Below are 22,517 nucleotides of genomic sequence, written 5' to 3'. Positions count from 1 at the left end.
CCGGAACTATCTATACACACATTACCTTACCTTCCGCGTCACGTTTTCCCCTCTTATATATATACCAGCCTACCCTACTAGTAAATACTAGAGCATTCGCCAAAGTACATGATAATTCTAGAAACGTTGCGTCACTGTAGTCATGTGACTCGATGACGCAACAATAGCTTCCTCTCTTGTAGGTCCCATTATCAGTTGGGGTATAAGAGTATTCTGAACAATTTCCAAAAACGTATCTTCCTCACTGTCAGACTCAAAATTTACCCAATTAATACCCCTGAAATTAAAATTTCCCATAATAACAAAATCTTTTTCAGCTACCATTCTGATCTCATTATACAGTTTCTTATTAACTTCCACATTCTGATCTGATGGTCTATAACAAATCTCAATTACATTACTTTTCCCTTTATATACACCAACATTAACCCAAACTGACTCAACCTCAGTGATATTTTCTTTAATATGTTCTAACTCAACAGGATACAGTTCACTCTTCACATATAAAGCTACTCCTCCCCTTTTTTCAATACTCTATATCTTGTAAATAATCTGTAGCCTGGTATTTCAAAAACATTTCTCTCGTCAAAATAGTTCAAATCCAATCAAGACTCAGTGATACCCATAATATCAAAATTCTCAGTTTCCACAATTGCTTTGCATTCATCAATTTTATTTCTAACACTCCTAGCATTACCATAGTAACAATTAACCATAGATTTTGAAATATGTTCATGCTTTATATCTGTTGTACATGTTTTCCTGTCAATTATATTGCCTATTTTACTCATATTATAGCCCTCACGTCTGTCTAACCCTACTTTAAATCTACCACTATAGCTGAGTTAATAGTCCTTAATAATTTGCTAGCTCCTGCCTTGTTTAAATGTAAGCCATCCATTCCAAAAATATTAACTTTCCAATTAAAAGTTATCCTACAAGTCCAACCAGCCTATTTTCTCATACCTACATACTGATCTAAGCCTGGCATTCAATCCTAGTGGCTTACTTAGTATCTCATCCCCATAATTTAGTCTTGACAATATCCCTGACAAAATCAAGCTATGAACCCTTTCCTTAAGTTCCCTTAACAATTTTCTATACTTATCAATAAGCTCAAGAGATTCATTCAAGATATCGTTTACAGAATAATACCAAATCTCTTACTGAGTCAGTGTAAAATGAAATTACGAGAATACACATAAAGTGCAATACAAAATGAACAATCTTTATTAAACACTAAACGAAATATTGTGTGTATTTGCTTGAATAAATACGATGGACTGTTCCTCCGACCTTTTTTGATTAATTGTGTCTCTCCCCTTGATAAGACAATGTCAAGAGATATTACAGACTATACTGACCCAATGTAATGTTCCAAAAAAAGACTGAACAAATGAAGATGCAGTTCTTGACTGACTAAACGCAATATTCCTTAGAACCTCGTATCTACCCAGGGCAACTAGCGCTTTCCCGCGACTGGTCGTTCTCATCACAGCATAGGTAGGATTATAACCTTTAAGAATGAAATAAACTTGTTTTTTTTTAACCTGCAAAAATACAGAACAAGGGATGAATTCAGAATAAATACGATTATATTAAAAGAAGATAGACACGGCATATTCAAATACGACAGGTGTATCACTAACTTAAGTTAAACAACTACATTGTAATATTACATATTTATTTAAGTTACTTAATCTACCATTGGTCGTAATCATAACATTCTTACAGCATTAAACGTATAATCTAAAAATAGCAATTTTTTAAACAGGTATAATTCATTGTCGTATTTTTTTCTTAGGTCAAATCTACGTTCTGTCCACCACGGGGAACTAAACACGGATTTTAGCTTTTTAAGTCCAGAAATTTACCATTAATCTACCGGAGGACGCAGATAAAAATAAAAGACCAGAAATCACGCCTTCGATTACAACTTATTATTGAAAATAAAACTCCAATAATGATTCAAACAAAAAGTAAATAAACTGACTTTTGAATTTGAATTTCCGACTTGAATTTACTAATATGTTAAATTTAAGCTTAAATCTTTATATTAAAACTTCAATAGACAGAACTCGTTCTCACTAAGAAGTAGAATTTATAATATTGACGATGATACATTTCGTTATAGTCCTGGATAATTTTTTAATGTTGTTTTTTATTTATATTTATATGAGATATAATTACAATTACTATTGAACTATGTAAGTAGAAGTCTAAAAATTTTTTACCATAATGATAGTAGTAATAACATTAAACTGACCAACTAATGCATCTTTCGTGGTGACACAGTCTTGATGTAAATTTTGCATTTTATGTGGAGAGGACGCGCTTATCACCTCGTGCCCACAGACCGAAGTAATATGGCGTCACGCAGATTTGGAAGTGAGGGTAATTTGCCAAAAAATGAGATAGGGTGGCCAAAATGGACATATGCGTTAGCAATTGGAGCACCAGTTGCTATTGGATTGGGATATTGGTATTACAGAAAATCTAAGTCCAAACGTGATGATGACTTTTCGATAAATGGAAAAGGTAACCTGAAGCCCAAATCTAACTTGAACCCGACGTCGGCAAAATTTAGTACCCAGAAAGCATCATCTGAGTCTGAGGAATCATTGATATCAGTATCAGGACGTGATTTTCAGAAAAACAAAACTGATGAAGAGGTTTTACCCAAAGTAGGTTTGTAGTAAATAGTCGATATAAGTTTAAAAACAAATGAATTCTTGAAATATTTAAAGTTAAGTGTTGTCTCCATTACTATTATTAGTAGTAGTAAGTTAAGTAACACTAACAATTACGAGGAATTTTATTTTCATAGTCTGTTGAGTTTACCAGAAACTTAAGGTCTGTATCTGCAAGGTTTGTGAGGATACAGTAACTGGCTTGGTTGACCAGTAAGAATGTTATAAGACGTATTACAGTGAGCATTCCACTCCTTAGCTCTTACTGTTAGCAATAGCAGGCACAATACTCAATATCACCCACACCACAGTACTCTGGCTGAGGGGTTAGCAGCAAAGGAGAAACATTCCAACAACTTGAGATCTTCTGTGTACTCTGACATAGAGCTGATGAAAGTTTTGAGTATGTAACATCACCTTCATAAAAATTAAAAGTTTATGTGCTGACCACAAATTTTCACCTATCACTGATAGTATCAGCTTCAACAGTAGTATCAGCTTTAAATGTGTGTCCTTTTAGACAGCATAGCTACTTTTAAAAGGTTGTTTAAGAAGATGATTGGAGACTTACCTGATTTATGCAACAAAGTGATGAAGATTTCTTGTTCTTTTAACTCTTTCAGCACGGGCTTGGTCCCTGGTACCAACCTCATAATCATTTTGTGCTTGTTATAGTTTTTATGCTATAACTTTTAAATTAGTACGCATATTTTAACGAAATTTTGAATGCGAGTCAACAAAGGCATGAGAAAAACATTGCTTTACAAACCTTAAGACTTGATAAAACAATTATATATTTTGCGTATAAAAGAATTAATGTTTACTGATAATCTGCCAAATTTCGTTAACGTTCACATACTGATTTAAAAGTTATAGCATGAAAACTATAACAAGCACAAAATGGTTATGAGGTCAATCCCAGGGACCGAGTCCATGCTGAAAGAGTTAAGAGAATGGTTTAATTTTCAAACAGCAGACTATTTTTTTATCATTCACTATGCAGTTTGTTACTTTCTTAGTACTGTACTTTTTTTCTATTTGTGTGTATTTGTGTATGTCTGTTGATATACATATATGTACATTTTATCTTTTCAGGAGCCCTGTGAGAAAGCAAAGGCTTACAAAAATATAGGAAACAGGTACTTTAAAGAGGGAAAATATGATAAAGCTATTGATTGTTACACTGAAGCAATTAAGGTTTGTCCTGAAGATAGGAAAGGTGACTTGGCCACCTTTTACCAGAACAGGGCAGCATCATATGAAAACTTGGTATGTTTGAATAGATTTAGCAAATGATGAATATTTACTTGAAATTGTTTGTACATTGTAAGTGAACCATGACTTGTGCTCCAAATTTTGTATGATATGTTTAGTTCCACCTGAATTTGAAGGTATGATGTTGGAGTTGGGGTATTCTGGAGGGAAGCTCTTGATTACATGAAACAGTAATTTTTTAATGGTTTCTTGAGTATGAGGTTCCAATGTACATATGTTTGAAACAACAATATATTTCAGTGATAGGTTGTGTTATATATTGTAGACTTTGACATTGGAATTATCCTGAAGGGCCAGTTTGCTGACTCTGTTCCACATGGTAGCCATGCTCATTTTAATGTGTGCATTAATCAAAAAGACAACATATTAAAGACTGCTCCAAATGATGCTTTTTGTTTTTTTGCTATTTTTTCTCTCAACTTTAAGTGAAAAGTGAAATACTTAAAAACAGAGTTGATTGCAACTGGCCCCTGGTGAAGAGTACGACCATATATTTGATACATTAAATATATGATACCTCTCAGCTCATTATGGCAGTTGTTGACTGCTGCTCTACTGGGAAAATCAGTAAATTACATTATTTTTTTATTGGGATGAGGGTTAGTGCCTTTTAAATTGGCAGGAAGTCATTCAGTTTGGGGTAATTATTTAAAATTAACCATTGTGAGATGTGCAGGTGTGAATGTGATGCAAGTGTCAGCAGTAACTATTGTAATTTGGTGATGCTTATGCTTTAGAAAAAAAGGACTTAATAATAGAATGTTTAAATGTGCACCAATTTTTTTTTAGTCTGTCAAAATGACAGGAAGAAAGATGACTGGTTAACTAAGTGGGTTAGTCCAGAACCCAAAATAAACATGAGTTGTAGGAATTGCATTAATTATCAAGAAGTTATGTTTTCTCAGAATTCTGGACTCGATATACAAGAAGTTTTAAGAAAACGCAACAAAATAACACTGTATTCTCAAAATTCAAAGTAATAAGAAGTACTGGTTCAAGTTACCATGTGTTTTTTGAGTAATGCAATTTGAAAGATGTTTCACTGCTCCAAACATCTTCTTAAAAAAAAAAAAGACACAGTTGCATATATCCAAAAGACATAGATGTTTGGTAAGAATAAATTAATTAGCCTTTTGATAGGCCCCAAGTTGTTGTCACTACAATAAAACTAATGTTGTGTGGTAGACTGTGTTTTCTTATTTCCTGTTGGGGTTTCAAACTTTGAAAGGTAAAGCTATAATAATTAAAACTTTTGTACCACAAAATATATTAACATTATTGTAACTTTGTTTGGTCATATTAGGACTATAATGGTTGACATTGATTAATCCAAGTACTACATATGATAGTGAATCTCTTTTATTTTTATGTAAAAAGTACTGAAAATTTGGTTACAGTGTTACACAGTTAACATTTAATAAGTTAATGGGTGTCATTTCATCATTGGGAAAATATAACATTACAGTAAGTAGCATGGAGAAGTTAAACAGTGTTATTAACCCAGTAATACTATATTATCTGGATAGGCTTTCTAGTTTTATTTTTATTCATTTTGTTCATCCTGTAATTGTTTTCAAACTTTGTTATTTCTAATTTTTGTGTTCTTTGACTTTAAATTTAGGCTATTGAAGAATATTCTAAATACTAGGTTTTCACTTTGACTAAGTGTGTGTTTGCATAATAAATAAAATAAGTTATGATTATTAATTTACCTTGGCTGGTTACAAAGCATTTAAGAAACTACAGAGTTATGGATTCAAAACTTAAGCTCCAATATTGTTTTAAATATACTTATGAACATGCAAAATAATACTGAATTGTCTGGATATGTGTACACAGTATTGTTGCAACAGGTGACTGATAAGTGAATAAATCTTCTATTGTTTCTAAACGTTCAACAATGCAAGAGCTTAACATATTGCTTTAAGATATCTAGTTTCTCATATACCATTATGCATGTGTGTGTGGTGTTCAGGTGTTGGGCATTAAGCAATGTTGGTGATACATTACTGTGTTCATGTTAACTTAATTAATATGAAAACATGTTTCATTGGAAATTAATTATTTTAATACGATATGTAAATAAGTAGGTATTATGGTTGAAAATGCAAAGTTTTAGAGAGCATGTGTTTAAAAACTTCAGTTTTTTAGGGGTTAGTGCGACCTCTGATTATCTATTGGCATATAGCTTAATTTGGTAGCAAGTCAGCAGCCAGATTTTTTCAACACTGCTGGGCTCATTTTTAATCATCAGGTCACTAGTTTTTCATATATATAAAGCATTTATAGAAATGTACTTGTATCTGCATTGAGGTTTATTTTGGTCATTTTGCTGAAAAGTTGAACAGGATTTTTATAAGGATGAAATGGTATGCTTTCACCTTTTTCTAGTTTTGAGAAATATAAAATTCTGTGTGTAATTGTTTAGATGTTAAACTAAATTTTAAAACTGATTTTAATGTCCAAATCTTTCAATACTCAAGGCACCATGAGAGCTAATATCTTACGTTAACAGCTGTGATAGATGACATGGAGTTCTTTACATATAATGGATATGCTGGCCTATATTCCTGAACTTTTATTTCAAAGTATAGGTTGGACAGGGGGTTACTAATTTTGCTAGTATTGGACCAGTATTCTACATTTAGTAAGCTAGTGGTTTCCAGTTTGTTTGGCATATTATGTATATGAGCTGAAGTGTTTTGGACGTTCATGCTATCCGTGATGTATCCATTAACTGTATCTCTCTCTGTAGGTCTGTGAGTTCATTTTCTTTCAGTACCTTCTTTTGATCTGGATTTTTGTAGCAGCTATTGACCTTTATACAGTTTATTCAGTACCACTCCATAGAAAAGTGTGATGATATTTGAGAATATGCTTTATATCATGCAAGATCATTTATTTTCCATCACGACATGTACTGGTTTCAATGAGCTTGCTTTAAAGTTTATTATGCAATTGAAAAGTAGTTTATAATACATTTATTATTATTTTCAGAACATACTAATCACCACTCCACAGAATAGATAGGTAATACGTCATGCCTCTGCCAAAAAGTTTTATGCATGTTCCAAGCCTTTGAATGAAACTCCCACTCCTACACGTAATAACTTGCACTGCAACAGTCTATGATGCAAAACATTAAATTATACCCTTTCACCAGTAGGAAGGTGATGCATTCTCCATATGTAGTACTCCCCTTGAGCATTTTGTGCATACAAAAATCTCATTTTTTTTGTTTTGACACTACAGGGTTCAGTTATGTTTTTTTTTCAATACAAATGATGACATTTTTGTGCTTATTATTTTAACTTTTAACTAACATTTAAATTGTTCTCTTCTTAATTTTGTGAAAGAATGATATAAATTGTAAATTGAATTTCAGTTCAAGATTTTTTGGGACACATAATTTCTTTGATAGGAAATTCCTCCATCATTATTAATGCTATGTTTGAGTTTCTGCAAAGTGAAAAGGACCAAGTACAATAAACATGTCAGGAAAGTCTGAAGGCATGTACTTGTCAATATAAAGAGAAGGGAAGTCCACCTTTGGTCCCAGATTGTCATCAGTATGTGTCTGTCATTGTTGGTATGAGGGGGGAAAAGCATAGAAAAATTAAAAAAGTATAGATTGTAATTATATTAATACTTTAATGAATTTAGTGTTGTGGATCTTCTTGATAGGAATTCTTATATCCATATTTCTGAATCCTCCAGAGGTCAAATTTTCCTTCAAAGGAGTTGCCTTATTTTTCTTAAGTAATGACTGAAGGTTCTGGCAGTATAGAGTGTAACTACCATTGCACATCATGTGGTTGGTTCTATCCTGCATTCTTTTTCTCACACCCAGGTCTCACAGCCTTCTGTATCTGTAGCTTCTGATATGCCTGCATTGTCTTTGGACAATTTTGACCAGGTCTTCTCACAACCTGCCTTTATTTATGGTTCATCTATCTATGATGAGGATTAGGTAGAATCCACCCTTGCCTTTGGTGCTCTGATAACTTAGGTATGTGACTTTTTTTTTTCTTAATCAGTTGTTTCTGCTGGTTCTAAGGAGATCTTGCATGCACTGCAACACTGTTTTTCATCCTTCTCTTTTGAAAGTAACCTGATGGTTGCATTTTTGCAGATTCTTTCTGTCTTGGTTCATGTTGACTTTCAGTTTTCACACCCTTTCCAAACTTCAGTTTTCTGTGTGGCCTGTGGTCAGAATTCATCCTTTTTTTCTAAAGCTTCAGTCCTTGGATTCCTTTCTTCCAGCGTCACAACCCCGTCACAAATTTACTGAAGAGGTTTGCATGAAACCATTCTTCATGCTGCCCCGATTTCTTCTTTCAGGAGCTGCCCAGTTAACTTGATATCTTTGTTTCTGGAATTTACTTAATTGAGATGCAGTTTTTTTTTTAGGGAATTCCTCATCATGTCTTCCCCCCTGCTCCCCCACAGCCCAGCCATCATGGGGCTTGGAGATCAGTTGTTTATGGTACTACCCTTAAATTTTGGTCCCTTAGTAATTTTATTAATTTGGGAATTGACTTTACAGAAAACCATTGGATCACACAAGTTCTGTCTAGGGAGTTTTCTCTGTTTTCAGGGCTTAAGCCTGTCTATTCTCAACTACATCCTGAAGGCTTCCACACTGAGGATGCACTTTTTGAGTATTATTTCCACTACTGTACAGACAATGGGTATCTCCTAGCCCTACTGTGAGAGGCACTATTTTTTCAACTTCTCTTCTCCTTCTAGATAGTGTCTACTCGTTTGGGTTGGTTATTCATGCCCCTCAGTTAGTATTGACTCTTATTCAGTACCTGATTCGTTTGGGAAGCTTTATCACCTTGTTTGCTGAGTGAACTCAACCTTCTCTTTTACATTTGTAAGATATGTAACTCCTAATTTCCAAAACTCTCATGCCTCCATTTCTTCCTACTTTCCTAGGTTCTGTCTTTTTTAGGGACTCTAGCCTCTCTAGAGTCCCTTCTTCTTCTGGACATGTCTTTCTGCATCCTTTTCAGTTGAATATGCCCTTTGGTCCATTGTGTTCTCTCATTTCTTTTCCTCCATCTTTTTACCTCTTGCTGTTTGCCTTTATGTCCAGGCTGCTTCTAGAACTTGGATATTTCCCTCACATCACTGTCTTTTCTATATGATTGTATCCTTTGTCCTATGTAACCAGTATGCTGTTCCTTGCTTGCATAACTCCCTTTTAAAGCAATTGAATAATTTTTGTATCATAGGATCCCTCTAATTCTTGAGATTTATCTCCTTCCACTTTGACCAGTTGGGTTCGACAACTTCTAACTTGTCTCTTCTTTGGGTGATGACAGCTTTTGTCTTTTTAATGTCATCTCCTATCAAAATCATTCTCTCATGGCTTCTCTTACTCCTAGATGTAATATTTCAGAAAGGGATGTAGATGATCCCTGACACTTTTTGTGTCATATTATGTACATCACATTGCAGTTTCTTTAACCTCTGGGTTTCATCTTTCTCAGTGTGACAGTCTCTCAATATGGGACTTTATTCGGATAATGAGATTATTCCTGTTTAGTCCATGCATATCTTTGATGTTATCTTCTACACAAGTTCCTCTTTCCCAGTTTCTTGTAGAGGAATGGGAAAACCCTTACTTTCCCAGTACCAAGCTGCTGAGGTGGTCAATATGGATAACTTCCCTTTGGGTTGGTAATCCCATTGTTATGAGTCTGAGTGAATGAACCCCTCAGTTGGAAGTAGAACAGTGGTATACTTGGAAGTGTGGTATAAGCCACCTCCAACACTAAGGACTGGACCATTCTCAGTGGTTGTGATCAGCTGGATAGGTCTGGAGTTTTCCTCTGGGATGGGATTCATCCTTGCACTTGCATATTCTTGTAACCATATCACATAAGAATTTTCACATGCTGTAGAACTTGAAATATTGTTCTAGCTACATTTAATGTACATGGTCTATAAACCTCATGGGATTTACAGGATTGTTGAGTTGCCTTCATATTCTGCTCACCTTTGCAACACTTAGCTCTATGGTTACGGTTGGAACCCATTTGGCATACTTCTCATACAGAGAATGATACACAGTTCAACAATACTAACAACAACTCTGAGCTATCGTAATATATCTTCACAACAATTGATAAGATTTTATTAAAGATTATAAATATTTTGTACATAAAGAATGAGATTGTTTTAATTAAGTATTTTAATGAAATATTTGCTATTTTTATCGTAGTTATTTGCACTCAGACTCTGAATATTTCGAGTATTATTATCAACATATTGTGCATTGAATTGTTTCAATTAAAAATAGAAAAAATGTACACACCTTTTAATTTTTTGTCAAATTATCTTGAAATCTTTTTTTAGTTATGTTCTTAATTGCAAGTTTTACTTTTTCTCAAAAAGTTTATTGTTAATATTTTATTTTCCTTTAGCATTATTACTTATCACAACATATTTAAATGGGTGTTATTAGCAGCGAGACATCAGATGTCATTGGGACATTTCCCTACAACACTAAGCCTGATAAAACGAAGCAGTTTGGCCTATATTTAAAAAAATTATTAAACCTTTCTAATGTGTATTTTAAAACATAACTAACACATCATTAACTAAAATATAAAATAAAAATTAAATGTCTATCTAACTAACATATTTATAGGTGAAAAACAATGCTAAAGTGCTCACAAGGTCACAAGCAGCAACAATGCAAAGATCATTTGACAAGTTCTCTATGGAATTCTTGGCACCAATTTTTAAATAACTGTTGGGAAATAGTATTTCAAAATGTGGCTTTCTGTTGGTTTTAGACATCTAGCTCAACAAAGTATAATTGGCTGAAAAATCACAACTGTTTGTGTAGAGAGTAGGTGTTGCATTTGTCAAGAGTTTCAAGGAATTTATTTCTATTTTCTCCAACATCCACAAAGGAACTTGAAAGGAGAATGTGTAAACAGATCAATTAACCTAGATTCTTTCTATATAAGGAAGTTTTAGTTTATTCAAATCCTTCTCATCTTACAAAGGCCAAACATTAAAACTTTGTGAAGAAACAAACTGAAGTTGTATGTCAAATTGAAGTTTAAGAATTTTTGTTTAAGGTTTCTTTTGAAATAAAGAAATTAAAACTTAGATAACATAAAACTTTGAACTTTCATGTAAATGTTAATGCTAATTACATTGGTATACATTGATAGTAAGGTGGCTTAATTAAGTTTTGAATGTAACAGGAAAATCTCGTAACATGCATATTACAGGGGGTAACCATAATCATAGGGTTTAAGCACCATGCAGGAAGTTCTTTTGACAGAAACTTTCTGCAGTACCACTTGTATTGGGCAAAGAGTATTCCCTGCTTGAGATGGATGCAGTCTCCCACCAATTGATGCTTTTTTTAATTCCTCCCCTCCCTGTAGTGGGAGACAAACTCCATAAGTCTGTCACTATTTTCACAGAAAGGAGCTCATCTTTTAATTTTTTTCTGTACAATGGTAGCCTCTTTTTTCAGGACTGGGGCATCTATTCTTGCTCCAATTCAATATGTCATCAGTCTGGGTATTTTTTATTTTTCATCTTGTCTCTCAATTGGGCTCTTCTGACTCCATTCTGGCTTAACACTATGGAATAGGATGACACACTCTTACCTCTCCTTTTCCTACTGCACAGATGGTTCTTTCTCTTCTGGGGATGTGGGCATAACTCGAATCCCTTGTGCCTTTGGGATGAGAGCACAAGAGATACTTTTAATGGTCTTTATGCAACCAAGATCTCATAAATCATAAAATCACTGGTTTCCACAGTTGCCTTTGTCAGGATCATTCCTCAATCTTGAGGGGCTGTTTAGTCAGGACACTTCTACAATATAAGTTCTTCTACTGCCACCTCATCCACAATTCCATCTGTTCATGAATGCCTTGTTTCAGGGATGGGGTGCATGTCGATACTGACAATTACTCATATTCTATTCAATCTTTGACATAGGAACTGAGTTCCTGGTGAAGAGCATGCCTGTTCTGAATGTAATGCTGTTCCCCCACTCTTGTACCATCTTTATCTTGGTACACTCATGTTCTATACATACACTTTCTGTATGGTTCATCCTTGCACTGGCCCTTCACCTTCTCAATGTGGGATTCTAGCTGTAGTGTCAGTGGAGGTAAGTATGTTTTGGAAATTAACATTTTCCTAAACTGAAAATGTATTTCCAATAATACTTACCTCCACTGACACTCTCCTGCCCTACTTCCCCACTAAAAGCTGGTTTATGTCTCAAAAAGTGATTACATTATCTGAATGAGTGCTTGTATACAGTACCTAGATAGAGGGTGCATTGAAGTTAGTGGAGAATGTTGCAAATTAGAATTTGCCAAGGGCATTAGAGTAGGGTATAAAAGACTGGAGCAAGTGTTTTCAATGCTTAGATAGGCAAAGAGTGGAAACCCTGGAAATCAAGAAATAGCTATAGTGTCAGCAGAGGTATTATTGGAAATACATTTTCAGTTTAGGAAAATGTTAATTTTTATCAAACCAGTTCTGTACTAGCAACCACTATTTCAATATACATTATACAGGCTAAATTGGTTCTGTAGAAATGAGGTGTTCCATAAAACCACCTAGGAGTTTACTATGTAGTATTATTGAACTATGCTGGACCACCACTCATGTACTATCATTAGTAAAGCATGAAGGGGTCTTGCCCATCCCTACCAATCGTCTGATTAAATAAATCGGGGTCAGTTTGCTTTTATAAATTTAGAAAACTTGGTTCACCTATTGCACTGTTTCCAGTGCACTGTTATTCAGGACTCCTCAATGCAAAATTATCCCCCCCTCCAGATTCTACTAGTGGAGCTAGGGAGTCCTTACTTCACCTGGTCTCCAGTCACTGGGGTGGTGGACAGAGACTTTTCCTCCAGTGTTAGAGTGAATTTGTCCACTCAAGGAGAAGAGGAGAAAGTTAGGGGACCTCCTACCTGGGTCCCTGGATGTTTTTCCCAGATGTTGGTAGGAGTGGCATCAGCCTATATGGGAGCCTACTCATAATCTCAGTTCAGATTTGATGCTCTGCTATCCAGTTGGGGTGTGCATGGCCCTACTGTTAGATCAGTATCGGTCCAGTACATTGATCATGGAAGAGGGTCCACTATCTTCTCGTAATTCCGAATATGGAGTGGTCCCATTTTGGGTCCTTGGTTGAGCACAGTTGTTCCACATCCTTCCCATAATTCCAGGGGCAAGTGAAATGTACTTTGCCCACATGGTTGGGAAGTGAGGATGAATGTTTGTAATTCCAGACCAGATGAGTTCTCTTTCTTTTGGTTGAGTAAGTATTATTGGAAATACATTTTCAATTTAATAAAATGTTAACTTTCCTTACCTGGAAATGTATTTGAGATAAACACTCACTTCTCCACAGAATCACCAATCCTACTTCCTAAGTTCCAGTGTATGTGTCTTTTCCCTCATAAAGAATGATATTTTGGTATATGCAAAGTGCTCAAGGAGTGGTGCATATAGAGGAAGTGTGGCCCTCTTAGTGGTGTGGGATATAATCTAATGCTGATTGCACCACAGATTGATGCTGTACATGTTATAATGTGTAGAGGTGAGAGTTTTGTTTCAAGGCTTGATACATGTGCAAAAACTTTTCAGCAGTGGAGTGGGACATTAGTTATCTGTTCTGTGTAGAGGTGAGTATCTATCTGATTATCCATATTCAAATTAGGAAAAAGTTAACTTTGTTATTATATCTTTTAAAAAGTCACTGAATGTTCATATTTTATTTTCTAACATTAAGAGCTGTGTTTTCTTTGTTAAACTTTGCATTTCATTTTTTATAAAAGAATTCATGTGAATAATGTTATGACATTGCACCTAATTCATTATTTGATACTATGCAACAGACCAACTGTTTAAATATTATAAATTTATGCTATGGTTTTCTTTTTCACCAATTAAGGAAGCATTAGGCCTCTATGTTGTAGATTCTTTTTTGAATTTTACCCTTGGTGAAAAAGAAGATAAATCTTTAACATATATTTATAATCATTAAACAGTTGATCCACTGTATAATATCAAAAATGAATATAAGTTCCTTGCGAGTAAAATTTAACACCCATTTGCTCAAATGGACATGTGGGTTCAAAAGGTAATTTTTAATGCTGCCACTACTCAGATTTTTTGTGTAAACTGTTTTTTATGATGTGGCTTTTGCTGAAATGTTACCTCCTGTTCACAGTAGGTCATACACCAATCTTACGTTTGTTGATGTTTTGTGATTTTTCTGAAGTTTTCAAATTTGGGCATTTAATGGATGTAATCTCAATAGTAACAAAATATTATTGTGTGATCATTGCTCTTTCTTCTAGGGCTTTTCACTTTGTCCTCATTATTATTAACTTTTGAAGTAGTTTAATGAGTGTGACAACACTTTTTATGTAAATATCTCTTCTTTCTCATGTTTGAAAATTCCAGCTTAAAGAAACCTTTTCTAATTTCTTTTACTGTCATATTTTATTTCTCTATAGCATTTATTATTTTTCTCATTATTCCCATGTTTGGCCCCCCAGTAGCACAGCGGTATGTCTGTAGACTTACAATGCTAGAAACTGGATTTTGATACCTGTGGTGGGTAAAGTACAGATAGCCCATTGTGTAGCTTTGTGCTTAATTATAAACAAATAAACAAATCCTATATTTTTTGTTGTTGTTTTTTTTTAGGGATAGGGGAAAAGGTATTAAACTTTTCTACCTGAAGCTTCCTCTTTCTTAACTTTCCTGTTCCTCTCTTTTGTTCCAGGAACTGGGGAGCTCTTGCCTTTTGGAAAGTTTTATTTTCCATCTAAAATGTTCTTTGTATTTATAAACTTGTAAACTTTTATGTTTCTTGTGGAGAATTAACCCTATGGTTATGGGTGGGTCAAAGTGTGTGTTGCAACTTTTTTTTTATAGAGTTACATTAAAATTTAATTTAACTACTTTATTATCAATGTATGTCAATAAAATTGGCATGAAATGTAGTCTATAATTCAAATTTATATATTTTTTAAAGTTTTAATTTCATAATTTTAAAGTGATGTATTTTAATAAATTATCAATCTACACCTTTCAGACTTGCATGACTTGGTAGCACTGTGACTTCTCAATTATAGATTTTTTTATTTTTCATTACAAGGGCTTAAGATTATTAACCAGTTAGAAATACATACTATAGATATTGACAAGACAGAATATGAAATTTCAACCCCTTCTTTCTTTACTGAGATATCATTATATTTGTTAAATCCACCATTGACACCCCTGCCATAGCTTCTGTTTTTAGAAAAGTTTATACTTCTCTCTGACATTGCTATTGGACATGTTTATAACTAATAACAAGAGCAGAATCAATGCTATAATAATTGCTGTGAGAACTGATGTGTTTGGACTGAAGAAGTTGCTTTGAGAAGTAATAAAATTTTAACCTCTTTATTGGTTAGTTAGAAAGCCACATATGGTGCAGTAGTTTTGTGTACATTGTAATATAGTTTTGTTTTCTAAAATGAATATCTGAAAGTTACACAAATTATTTTTGGACAACCAACATAGTGAGAAAGAAAAATAGGCTTACTAAACCAAGCACCTGAATGCAAAAGCCTTCAAAGCTTGATTTTTATGTATATTTTCATTTATTGTAATATATTTTTTAACAAAAGTAATAAAAATGTAAAAATTAAAAACTTATTAGGCTATATGAAAAAAATTATTCCAGAGAAATGCATTGAGCTATGATCCCTCTGATGTAAAGTTTTATCTCAATACTTTGTTTACTGTAACATGCACTCAACTCACTGGGTGATTTATTGCTTTATGATACTAGTTAGACATGGTTCACAGAGTATAAAACAGATCCAAACTGTTATGAGCTAAGGCTGTTGAGAATAAATAATTGTAATTTTCTGCTACAATTTGCGATTGTTCTAAAAAAGTATTAATTTTATTTCATATTTTTCAAATTTTACAATGAATGATCTTGATAGTGTTAGGGAAGAAAATAAGATACAATTTAAAGTTTTACAGAGAAAAACTCTGATATTCATTTAAGAGGTTCTAGTGGTTAAGAAAACTGTAGGATGAAAGTAGTTTTATTATTCTTTACTCAAACTGGTTTAGTAAAGGCTTTGTAAGTTCTCAGATGTAGCGTCAGGAGAAATAGTTTATTAAAAATTCTAATTTTTTTTTTGTACAACAGATTCACATTTACTGAAAGCTTGCCAAATTTTGTGAAGGCTCATACATTAAATTCAGAATTATAGTAAACATCAATTCTTAAACAAATTATTGTCCAATTGACTAAATCCGTGCACATAGAGTTGGTGGAAAATGTACAATGTATATAATAGCTTTTATTTCTATTGAGGAGGATTAATGGAGAGTGTGCTACTTATATATGAACTTTTATTTCTCTTGTGTGTGTGATCCATGAAATATGTACTACATATATATATATATATATATATATATATATATATATATATATATATATGAAGTTGTGTGTGATCTGTGGAAAATGTACTACTTGTATATGAACAGTTATTTCTGTTCTGGAAGATTCATAAAAAATGTACTATGTATATATGAATTTTTCTTTCTGTTATGGAAGATTAACTCTCAACATTGGCTCGGTCGATTTGACCGATCAAGTGATCTCTTTGTACTCGTTTAAAGTCTTTATAGTTTTGATATTATTAACTTTTAATATAGTATGTATATATTCACAAAATTTGGCAGACTTTCAGTAGACATTATAAGTATTTCACATACAAAAAAATGATATTTTTAATGAAGTATTTTAAGAAAATAAAAAAAAAGATTTGTCCGTGAATACCTTGTGTATTTATTTTCAATAGTCTGCGTGCAAAGTGATTTTCATGTTAAGATTAAAAATACTTTTTTCATCTCAAAAATTTCAATATTGATTTGCATAATCTCTAAAACCTCCTAAATACATTTCAAATTTTATATTTTATCTGATATTTTCTCTACCCTAACTCTAAACAACATTGGTCAATTCAACTGACCTTGTAACCACCTAAACAAAAAATCAAAATAAATCTAAATTACCCTTTTTTTTTTTTTTCTAGAATGGCTTCAAATTGTAACATAAAACTACATTTGTTTATCCTAAGAAGCGTTAAACTCATAACAGTATACATCTATTTATACTTAAATTTCATCATTTTATTACCCTTTGAGCCAAGTCTAACTACTACTATTCATGCCATTATAAGTTGTAAATCACTTGGGTAACGTGGAGCTCATGTTGTGCTATCAAATTACATTATCCATGAGCTACTCTGAGCTGCTCACGTGTGTGCCTCTTGAAACATTGTTATTATATTATTATTATTTATTCTAGCTAATTTAACCTTAACTGACCTAAAAAGATCCCTATTTTTACATTTTAGCTACTTTTATAATAATAAATAAAGAACAAACTTGAAACATCAGAAATAAAGCACTTACCCGGGTCTTTTTTTTTTTTGCTGTCGGCTGTCGATGACATTTAACCCTACTCTTTTTATACTAATGGTAGTAATGCACTAAATAATTTTTATTTAATTAAATAATGCACCAAAGAATATAGAATAATAACATGCAAAAAAACAGAAAATTTTTCCTAACTATCACAATTTTTCTGGCTTTCTAACAATGTGACAAGAGCTGTTACAAATTCATCGAAGTTAGTTGTTATGTTTCCCATGGGAACGAAGCATGTACTAACAGAGAAAATGACAATTATCTGTTCAGAAAACAACGTAATATAATACATCATTTGATATATGAAAACCTTGGCTTTCTATTGGTTATATGTAATATAGTATTAAGAGTAAGAGAAAACTATTAACAAATCCTGAAAGAGAGGATGTAACAGGTGGGTGTGGTAAGAGGAGTCTGATTTTCTATATGATAGCTCTGTAACCAAACAGGATTGAAGGCTATAAAATTTGTGGTTTACCTGAGCAATGATGATTTTATAGTGAGTAATTTACATTAAATTTTGTACTTATTGGAGGGAGGTGAATAAAATAGATTAGAGGGGATTCCTGGAGAAAATATGTCACACATGTCACACTAGGAGAAATTCAGGATTTTTTCAAATATTACCTTATAAAACTAAGAACTTAAAACTTATGTACTATTAAAATATGGATTATTACTTATGATTTTATGCTGTACTAATTGGTATATCATTAACAAAAAGTATCTTAATTAAATTTTGAATGTAAGTCACTAAAACCTTGTGTCATGCGCAGTAAATGATGCCTGGGCAGATAGGGTTAATGAAGAATCTACTATTCTAAGAATTTATGAGTGAAATCAAAGAAGAATATGTAATATTATGTCAACCAAACTATATCTGCTATATCCAGTGCTGATGAGGTCTTTTGTCTAATACCAGGGTTTACCAGGCTGGCTATTTACTCTGTGTGTGTCTGTGTGTATATATATATTGTATATATGTATATTAACTTTTTTACATGCACTTATTTGTTCTCTTTTGCAGAAAAACTTTTCTGAAGTGATCAGTGACTGCAGTAAAGCCATAGAACTAAACAATACTTATATCAAAGCTTTGACACGGAGGGCAAAAGCATATGATACAATAAGTGACCTAAAAAATGCTTTAGATGGTAAATATAGTTTAATATTTTAAGGTTATAACAGTGAGAACTTCATGTAGGTTTTCTTTTCATTTAAAAGTGTGTGAATACATATGAAATATTATCTAAAATATAAGGAAAAAAGTTTAAAGAAATACATAAAAAATTTTCTGGATGAAATTTGTTAACCTCTTACTATAAAGGTAATCCATTATGTTTGTGTGTGTATATATATATTAGCATCTATCACCTACAGTTGGCTGGCTTGATTATCTTAATTTTTTATATGGTAACTGTAAACTATCGAACTGTGTTCATGAGCTGTTTTGTTTTTGGATTTTGGCCCAAAAAAGAGGATTAGAAACACCGTGAAATATGGCACATTCAGATATTATACCTTACTTCTGCTCACAAAATAGCTTTTTTTGATTAGCACTGCCCTCTATCCATGCAAATTTTCAATGCTTGCCACTAGCCTTCCACCTTCTGCTTTTCCACATGTAAATGATTATGCAGCAGCTCTCCACCAATAGGAGTGCGACATAACCCCAATCGTAACACGCGCCCACTCCACATTTCTTCTTGTTAATTACTTCTCGACTGGTAGTAGTAGTACTGTACAGACATGCATGTTTTTGCTTGCAAATGTGTCAGTGTTTTCCTTTATACTACGGACTTAGTTTTTCTTTGCTATATTTTTGTTATTTCTTTGTTTACAGGGATCTTTTTGCTAGTGTATTGTGGATCCCACTCTGTGGTGAGTGGTTCCTGACCAGGTATACTTTAAAAAAAAAAATCCGCACTGACCATCTTGTGACCATGCTTAATGTCAGTTACATTGTAGCTCTTCCTACCATGGACCTGATGTATAATTCCAGATGCCGCTAGGTGTTAGTTGATTGACTCTGTCGATGTGGTAGCTCTGCTTTTCAAAATAGGGTATCTGTTTCACCCATTGCACTGTCGCTGGTGGAGGGGTCCTCCATCCTTTCCAATGTGTTTGTACCTCCTTTCTTCTAGTGGAGTATGAGAGTCCTTGCCAGTTCCTAGCTGCTGGGGTGGTGGACCATGCAGGCCTGTCCTCCTGAGTGATGCACTATACCATTCAGTTTAGAATAGGGCTGTGGCATTCTGCGGGGGTGGATGGCATATAGCACTTTCTACTACGGACCTGATGTACAATTGCAGATGCCATCAGGTTTTGGTAAAAGCATTACACCATATTAATGTATATATATTTGACAGATTTGACAGTGGTGGATCGGTTGGATTGGAAATGTGTGCAGGTGGAAACAAGTTTTAGTACAGAAGCTTCTTCCCTACAAATTTCTGTTTTGAGGTGAAGAGGTAGGTGATCCTCTGCCTACCGTGGAACTGTTGTACAATTCCAGATTACACAGGTGCTGGATGAGGTTGAACTACCACTACAGCCTCTCATACCCTAGCCACTTGACACCCAGGGGTTCCATTAATCGGTAATACATATCATGGGATTCCTTCATGTTTTTCTATTTTTTATGTCTGTGACACAGTCATAAAAGAGCAAAGAGTATACCTGGATCAGATGTGGTGCAGTCTCCCACTAAGATGTGGTATTTTCTTTTTTGTTTCCACTCCTCTTGGTCTCTCTTTGGGCACTTCCTAAAGGGGGATAAATTTTTCACCGGCCCTCCACTAGTTTAATGTGAGATTCTACCTATTTTGTGAGAAGATGTAATATTGTATTGGAAGTTTACATTTTTTTAAACTGAAAATGTATTCCAATAGATACTTACTTCCCCTCACATTTCCACCCAGCCTCCCTACTTTTTGTGATTTGTGGTGTAGGTCTTCTAACCAATCTTGAAGTGATTAACGAGTGGAAAGGTTACAATATGGGTTGTGTCGTGTTTCGATTGGTGGAGAGCTGCTGTATAATCATATACCTGTGAATATGCAGAAGTGGGAGGTGGAAGGCTAGTGACAAGCATTGAAAATTTGCACCAATAGAGGGCAGTACTAATCGAGAAAAGCTCTTTTGTGAGAGGAGGTATCTATCGGAAGTACATTTTCAGTTTAGGAAAATGTTAACTTTCCATTTTTCTATAGGCTTTTTCCTTAGAATTTAAAGACAGAAGTACTTAATCAGCTAAATGAGTTAATTAGTACCTTCCACAAAGCAGGGTATGTAATTAGCATCTTATGAGGTCATTAGGAACTTAATAAAAAGAAAAAAAAAGAAGAAAAGAGAACATTATCTAACATTGATCTTTATATATATATTTTTGCTTCCTTATCGGGTACTCTTAGCTAGTTTTTGTAATTTAGTAGTGTAGGCTTGTTATGAGAATTGTTTTCCATCATATCACTGATCACTTGAGTCTCTACTTACACACCTATCATTGAGAAAAGTAAATATTTATACCCACCCTTTATTATTCTACAGAACATTACATATAAATTTAAAGAATAGTTGCTATTTAGATAAATGACCTTCTCTTTGGTGTTTATTTATGATTACAATGAAAAACTTGATTTTACTTGAGTTTGTGTCAAAACTAATTTTTTTTTTTTTTCCAAAGAAGTTTTTATTTTTTGTATAGAACACTTTAAAATGATATATTTTCATTTCAGCTGATGATAATTCCTGTGTTAAAGAAATATTTGGTATTGTTATAAATGTTCTGTTAATACTCCTATGGTTTTTATGTTTTACAGACATCACAGCTGTTTGCATCTTGGAAGGCTTTCAGAATTCCAATTCCTTACTCCTCACTGACCGTATTTTGAAGAGTAAAGGAAAGGAACAAGCAAGAAAAGCCATGCAGGTTTGTGTGGTATTATATAGAACATTTTAATTACACTCACTGTTGGAATTATGTGTATAAAAATTGTGTTGTGGAAGTTTCTATAGTTTTGATCGATTGAAAGAAATCATTTTGACTTTTAGATTCAATAAGACCAGTTATCCAAACAATATAGCTGAGAAGCAAATCTGGAAAGAAAAATGACACTTTCATAAAGTTTACATAGAATGCTTGCATTAATGCAGTATTGTAAGGTAAGTAATGTTGTTATCCAGTAACTTCATTACACCCAGGTGTCTTCATCAACATTCTATGCAGCCAGTAATCTGAAATTACATGGAGTTTTCATTATATTTGTTTTGCTAAAATGCCTGTTTCTTAAAACCTAAAATAAATTCATACATATCTGGGAAATTTTATGTTTAGATTTCATAAGAATAGAATAGAATGTAAACACTTTTCCTTTATGTTATAGATTGTTTGAATAAATGTGTAAAACTTTATTGGTTTTGTGAAAACTTGGTATTTTAAAAAATACAACCATAATAATAAGCTGAAGTGTGTGAGTGTTACATTATATAAACTACATATATATACTTCAGATAATGTATTTATATAGTGATGTTTTACTGTATCATTACATTGTTAAGAAACACGCTTTTTGATTATGTTTTACTTATATTATATTTCAAATGCATGCTGGTTGTGATTGTAAGTGTTATGAAGTGAAAAATTATCTTTTTATGGAACTTAAAATAAGCTTACTTATTTACTGTTTGCTGATCCCAGCATTCTTGAGTTGTCAGTAAGAAGTGCTTGTTTATAAAGGAGTTGGAGAAATTAACCAGTAATGTCAGTTTAATTCTTCAGACACAGGGTCGGTCAATTTGACCAAGTCATGTGACCTTCTGTACTCGTTTAAAGTTGACATCAATTTAATACTTATAACTATATATATTGGGTATATCTTCACAAGATTTGGCAGTCTTTCAGTTAATATTACAAGTCATAATATTACAAATAAAAAGTCATATTTCTTAGTGAAGTTCTTTTAATAAAGTAAAATAAAGTTTTGTCCATTAATATATTGAGTATTTGTTTTGAATAGTTCGTGTGCAAAGTAA

General features: G+C 33.2%; 1 protein-coding gene across 1 annotated transcript in view; it reads left to right on the top strand.

Annotated features, from left to right (window-relative positions):
- The first annotated feature begins 2,246 nt into the window (after positions 1-2,246).
- LOC106469183 (mitochondrial import receptor subunit TOM70-like) overlaps positions 2,247-22,517 on the top strand; it is a 59,191-nt gene continuing 38,920 nt past the window's right edge. The window contains exons 1-4 of the mRNA XM_013929648.2: positions 2,247-2,684; positions 3,786-3,959; positions 18,511-18,637; positions 21,305-21,414. Coding sequence (XP_013785102.2) covers positions 2,319-2,684; positions 3,786-3,959; positions 18,511-18,637; positions 21,305-21,414 — 777 coding nt within the window. The 5' untranslated portion in view covers positions 2,247-2,318. The remainder of the gene's footprint in view (positions 2,685-3,785; positions 3,960-18,510; positions 18,638-21,304; positions 21,415-22,517) is intronic.

Source organism: Limulus polyphemus, unplaced genomic scaffold (assembly GCF_000517525.1).
Source record: "Limulus polyphemus unplaced genomic scaffold, Limulus_polyphemus-2.1.2 Scaffold3343, whole genome shotgun sequence".
Classification (NCBI taxonomy): domain Eukaryota; kingdom Metazoa; phylum Arthropoda; class Merostomata; order Xiphosura; family Limulidae; genus Limulus; species Limulus polyphemus.
The sequence above is the reverse complement of the archived record's forward strand: the minus strand, read 5'-3'. Positions and strand labels throughout refer to the sequence as shown.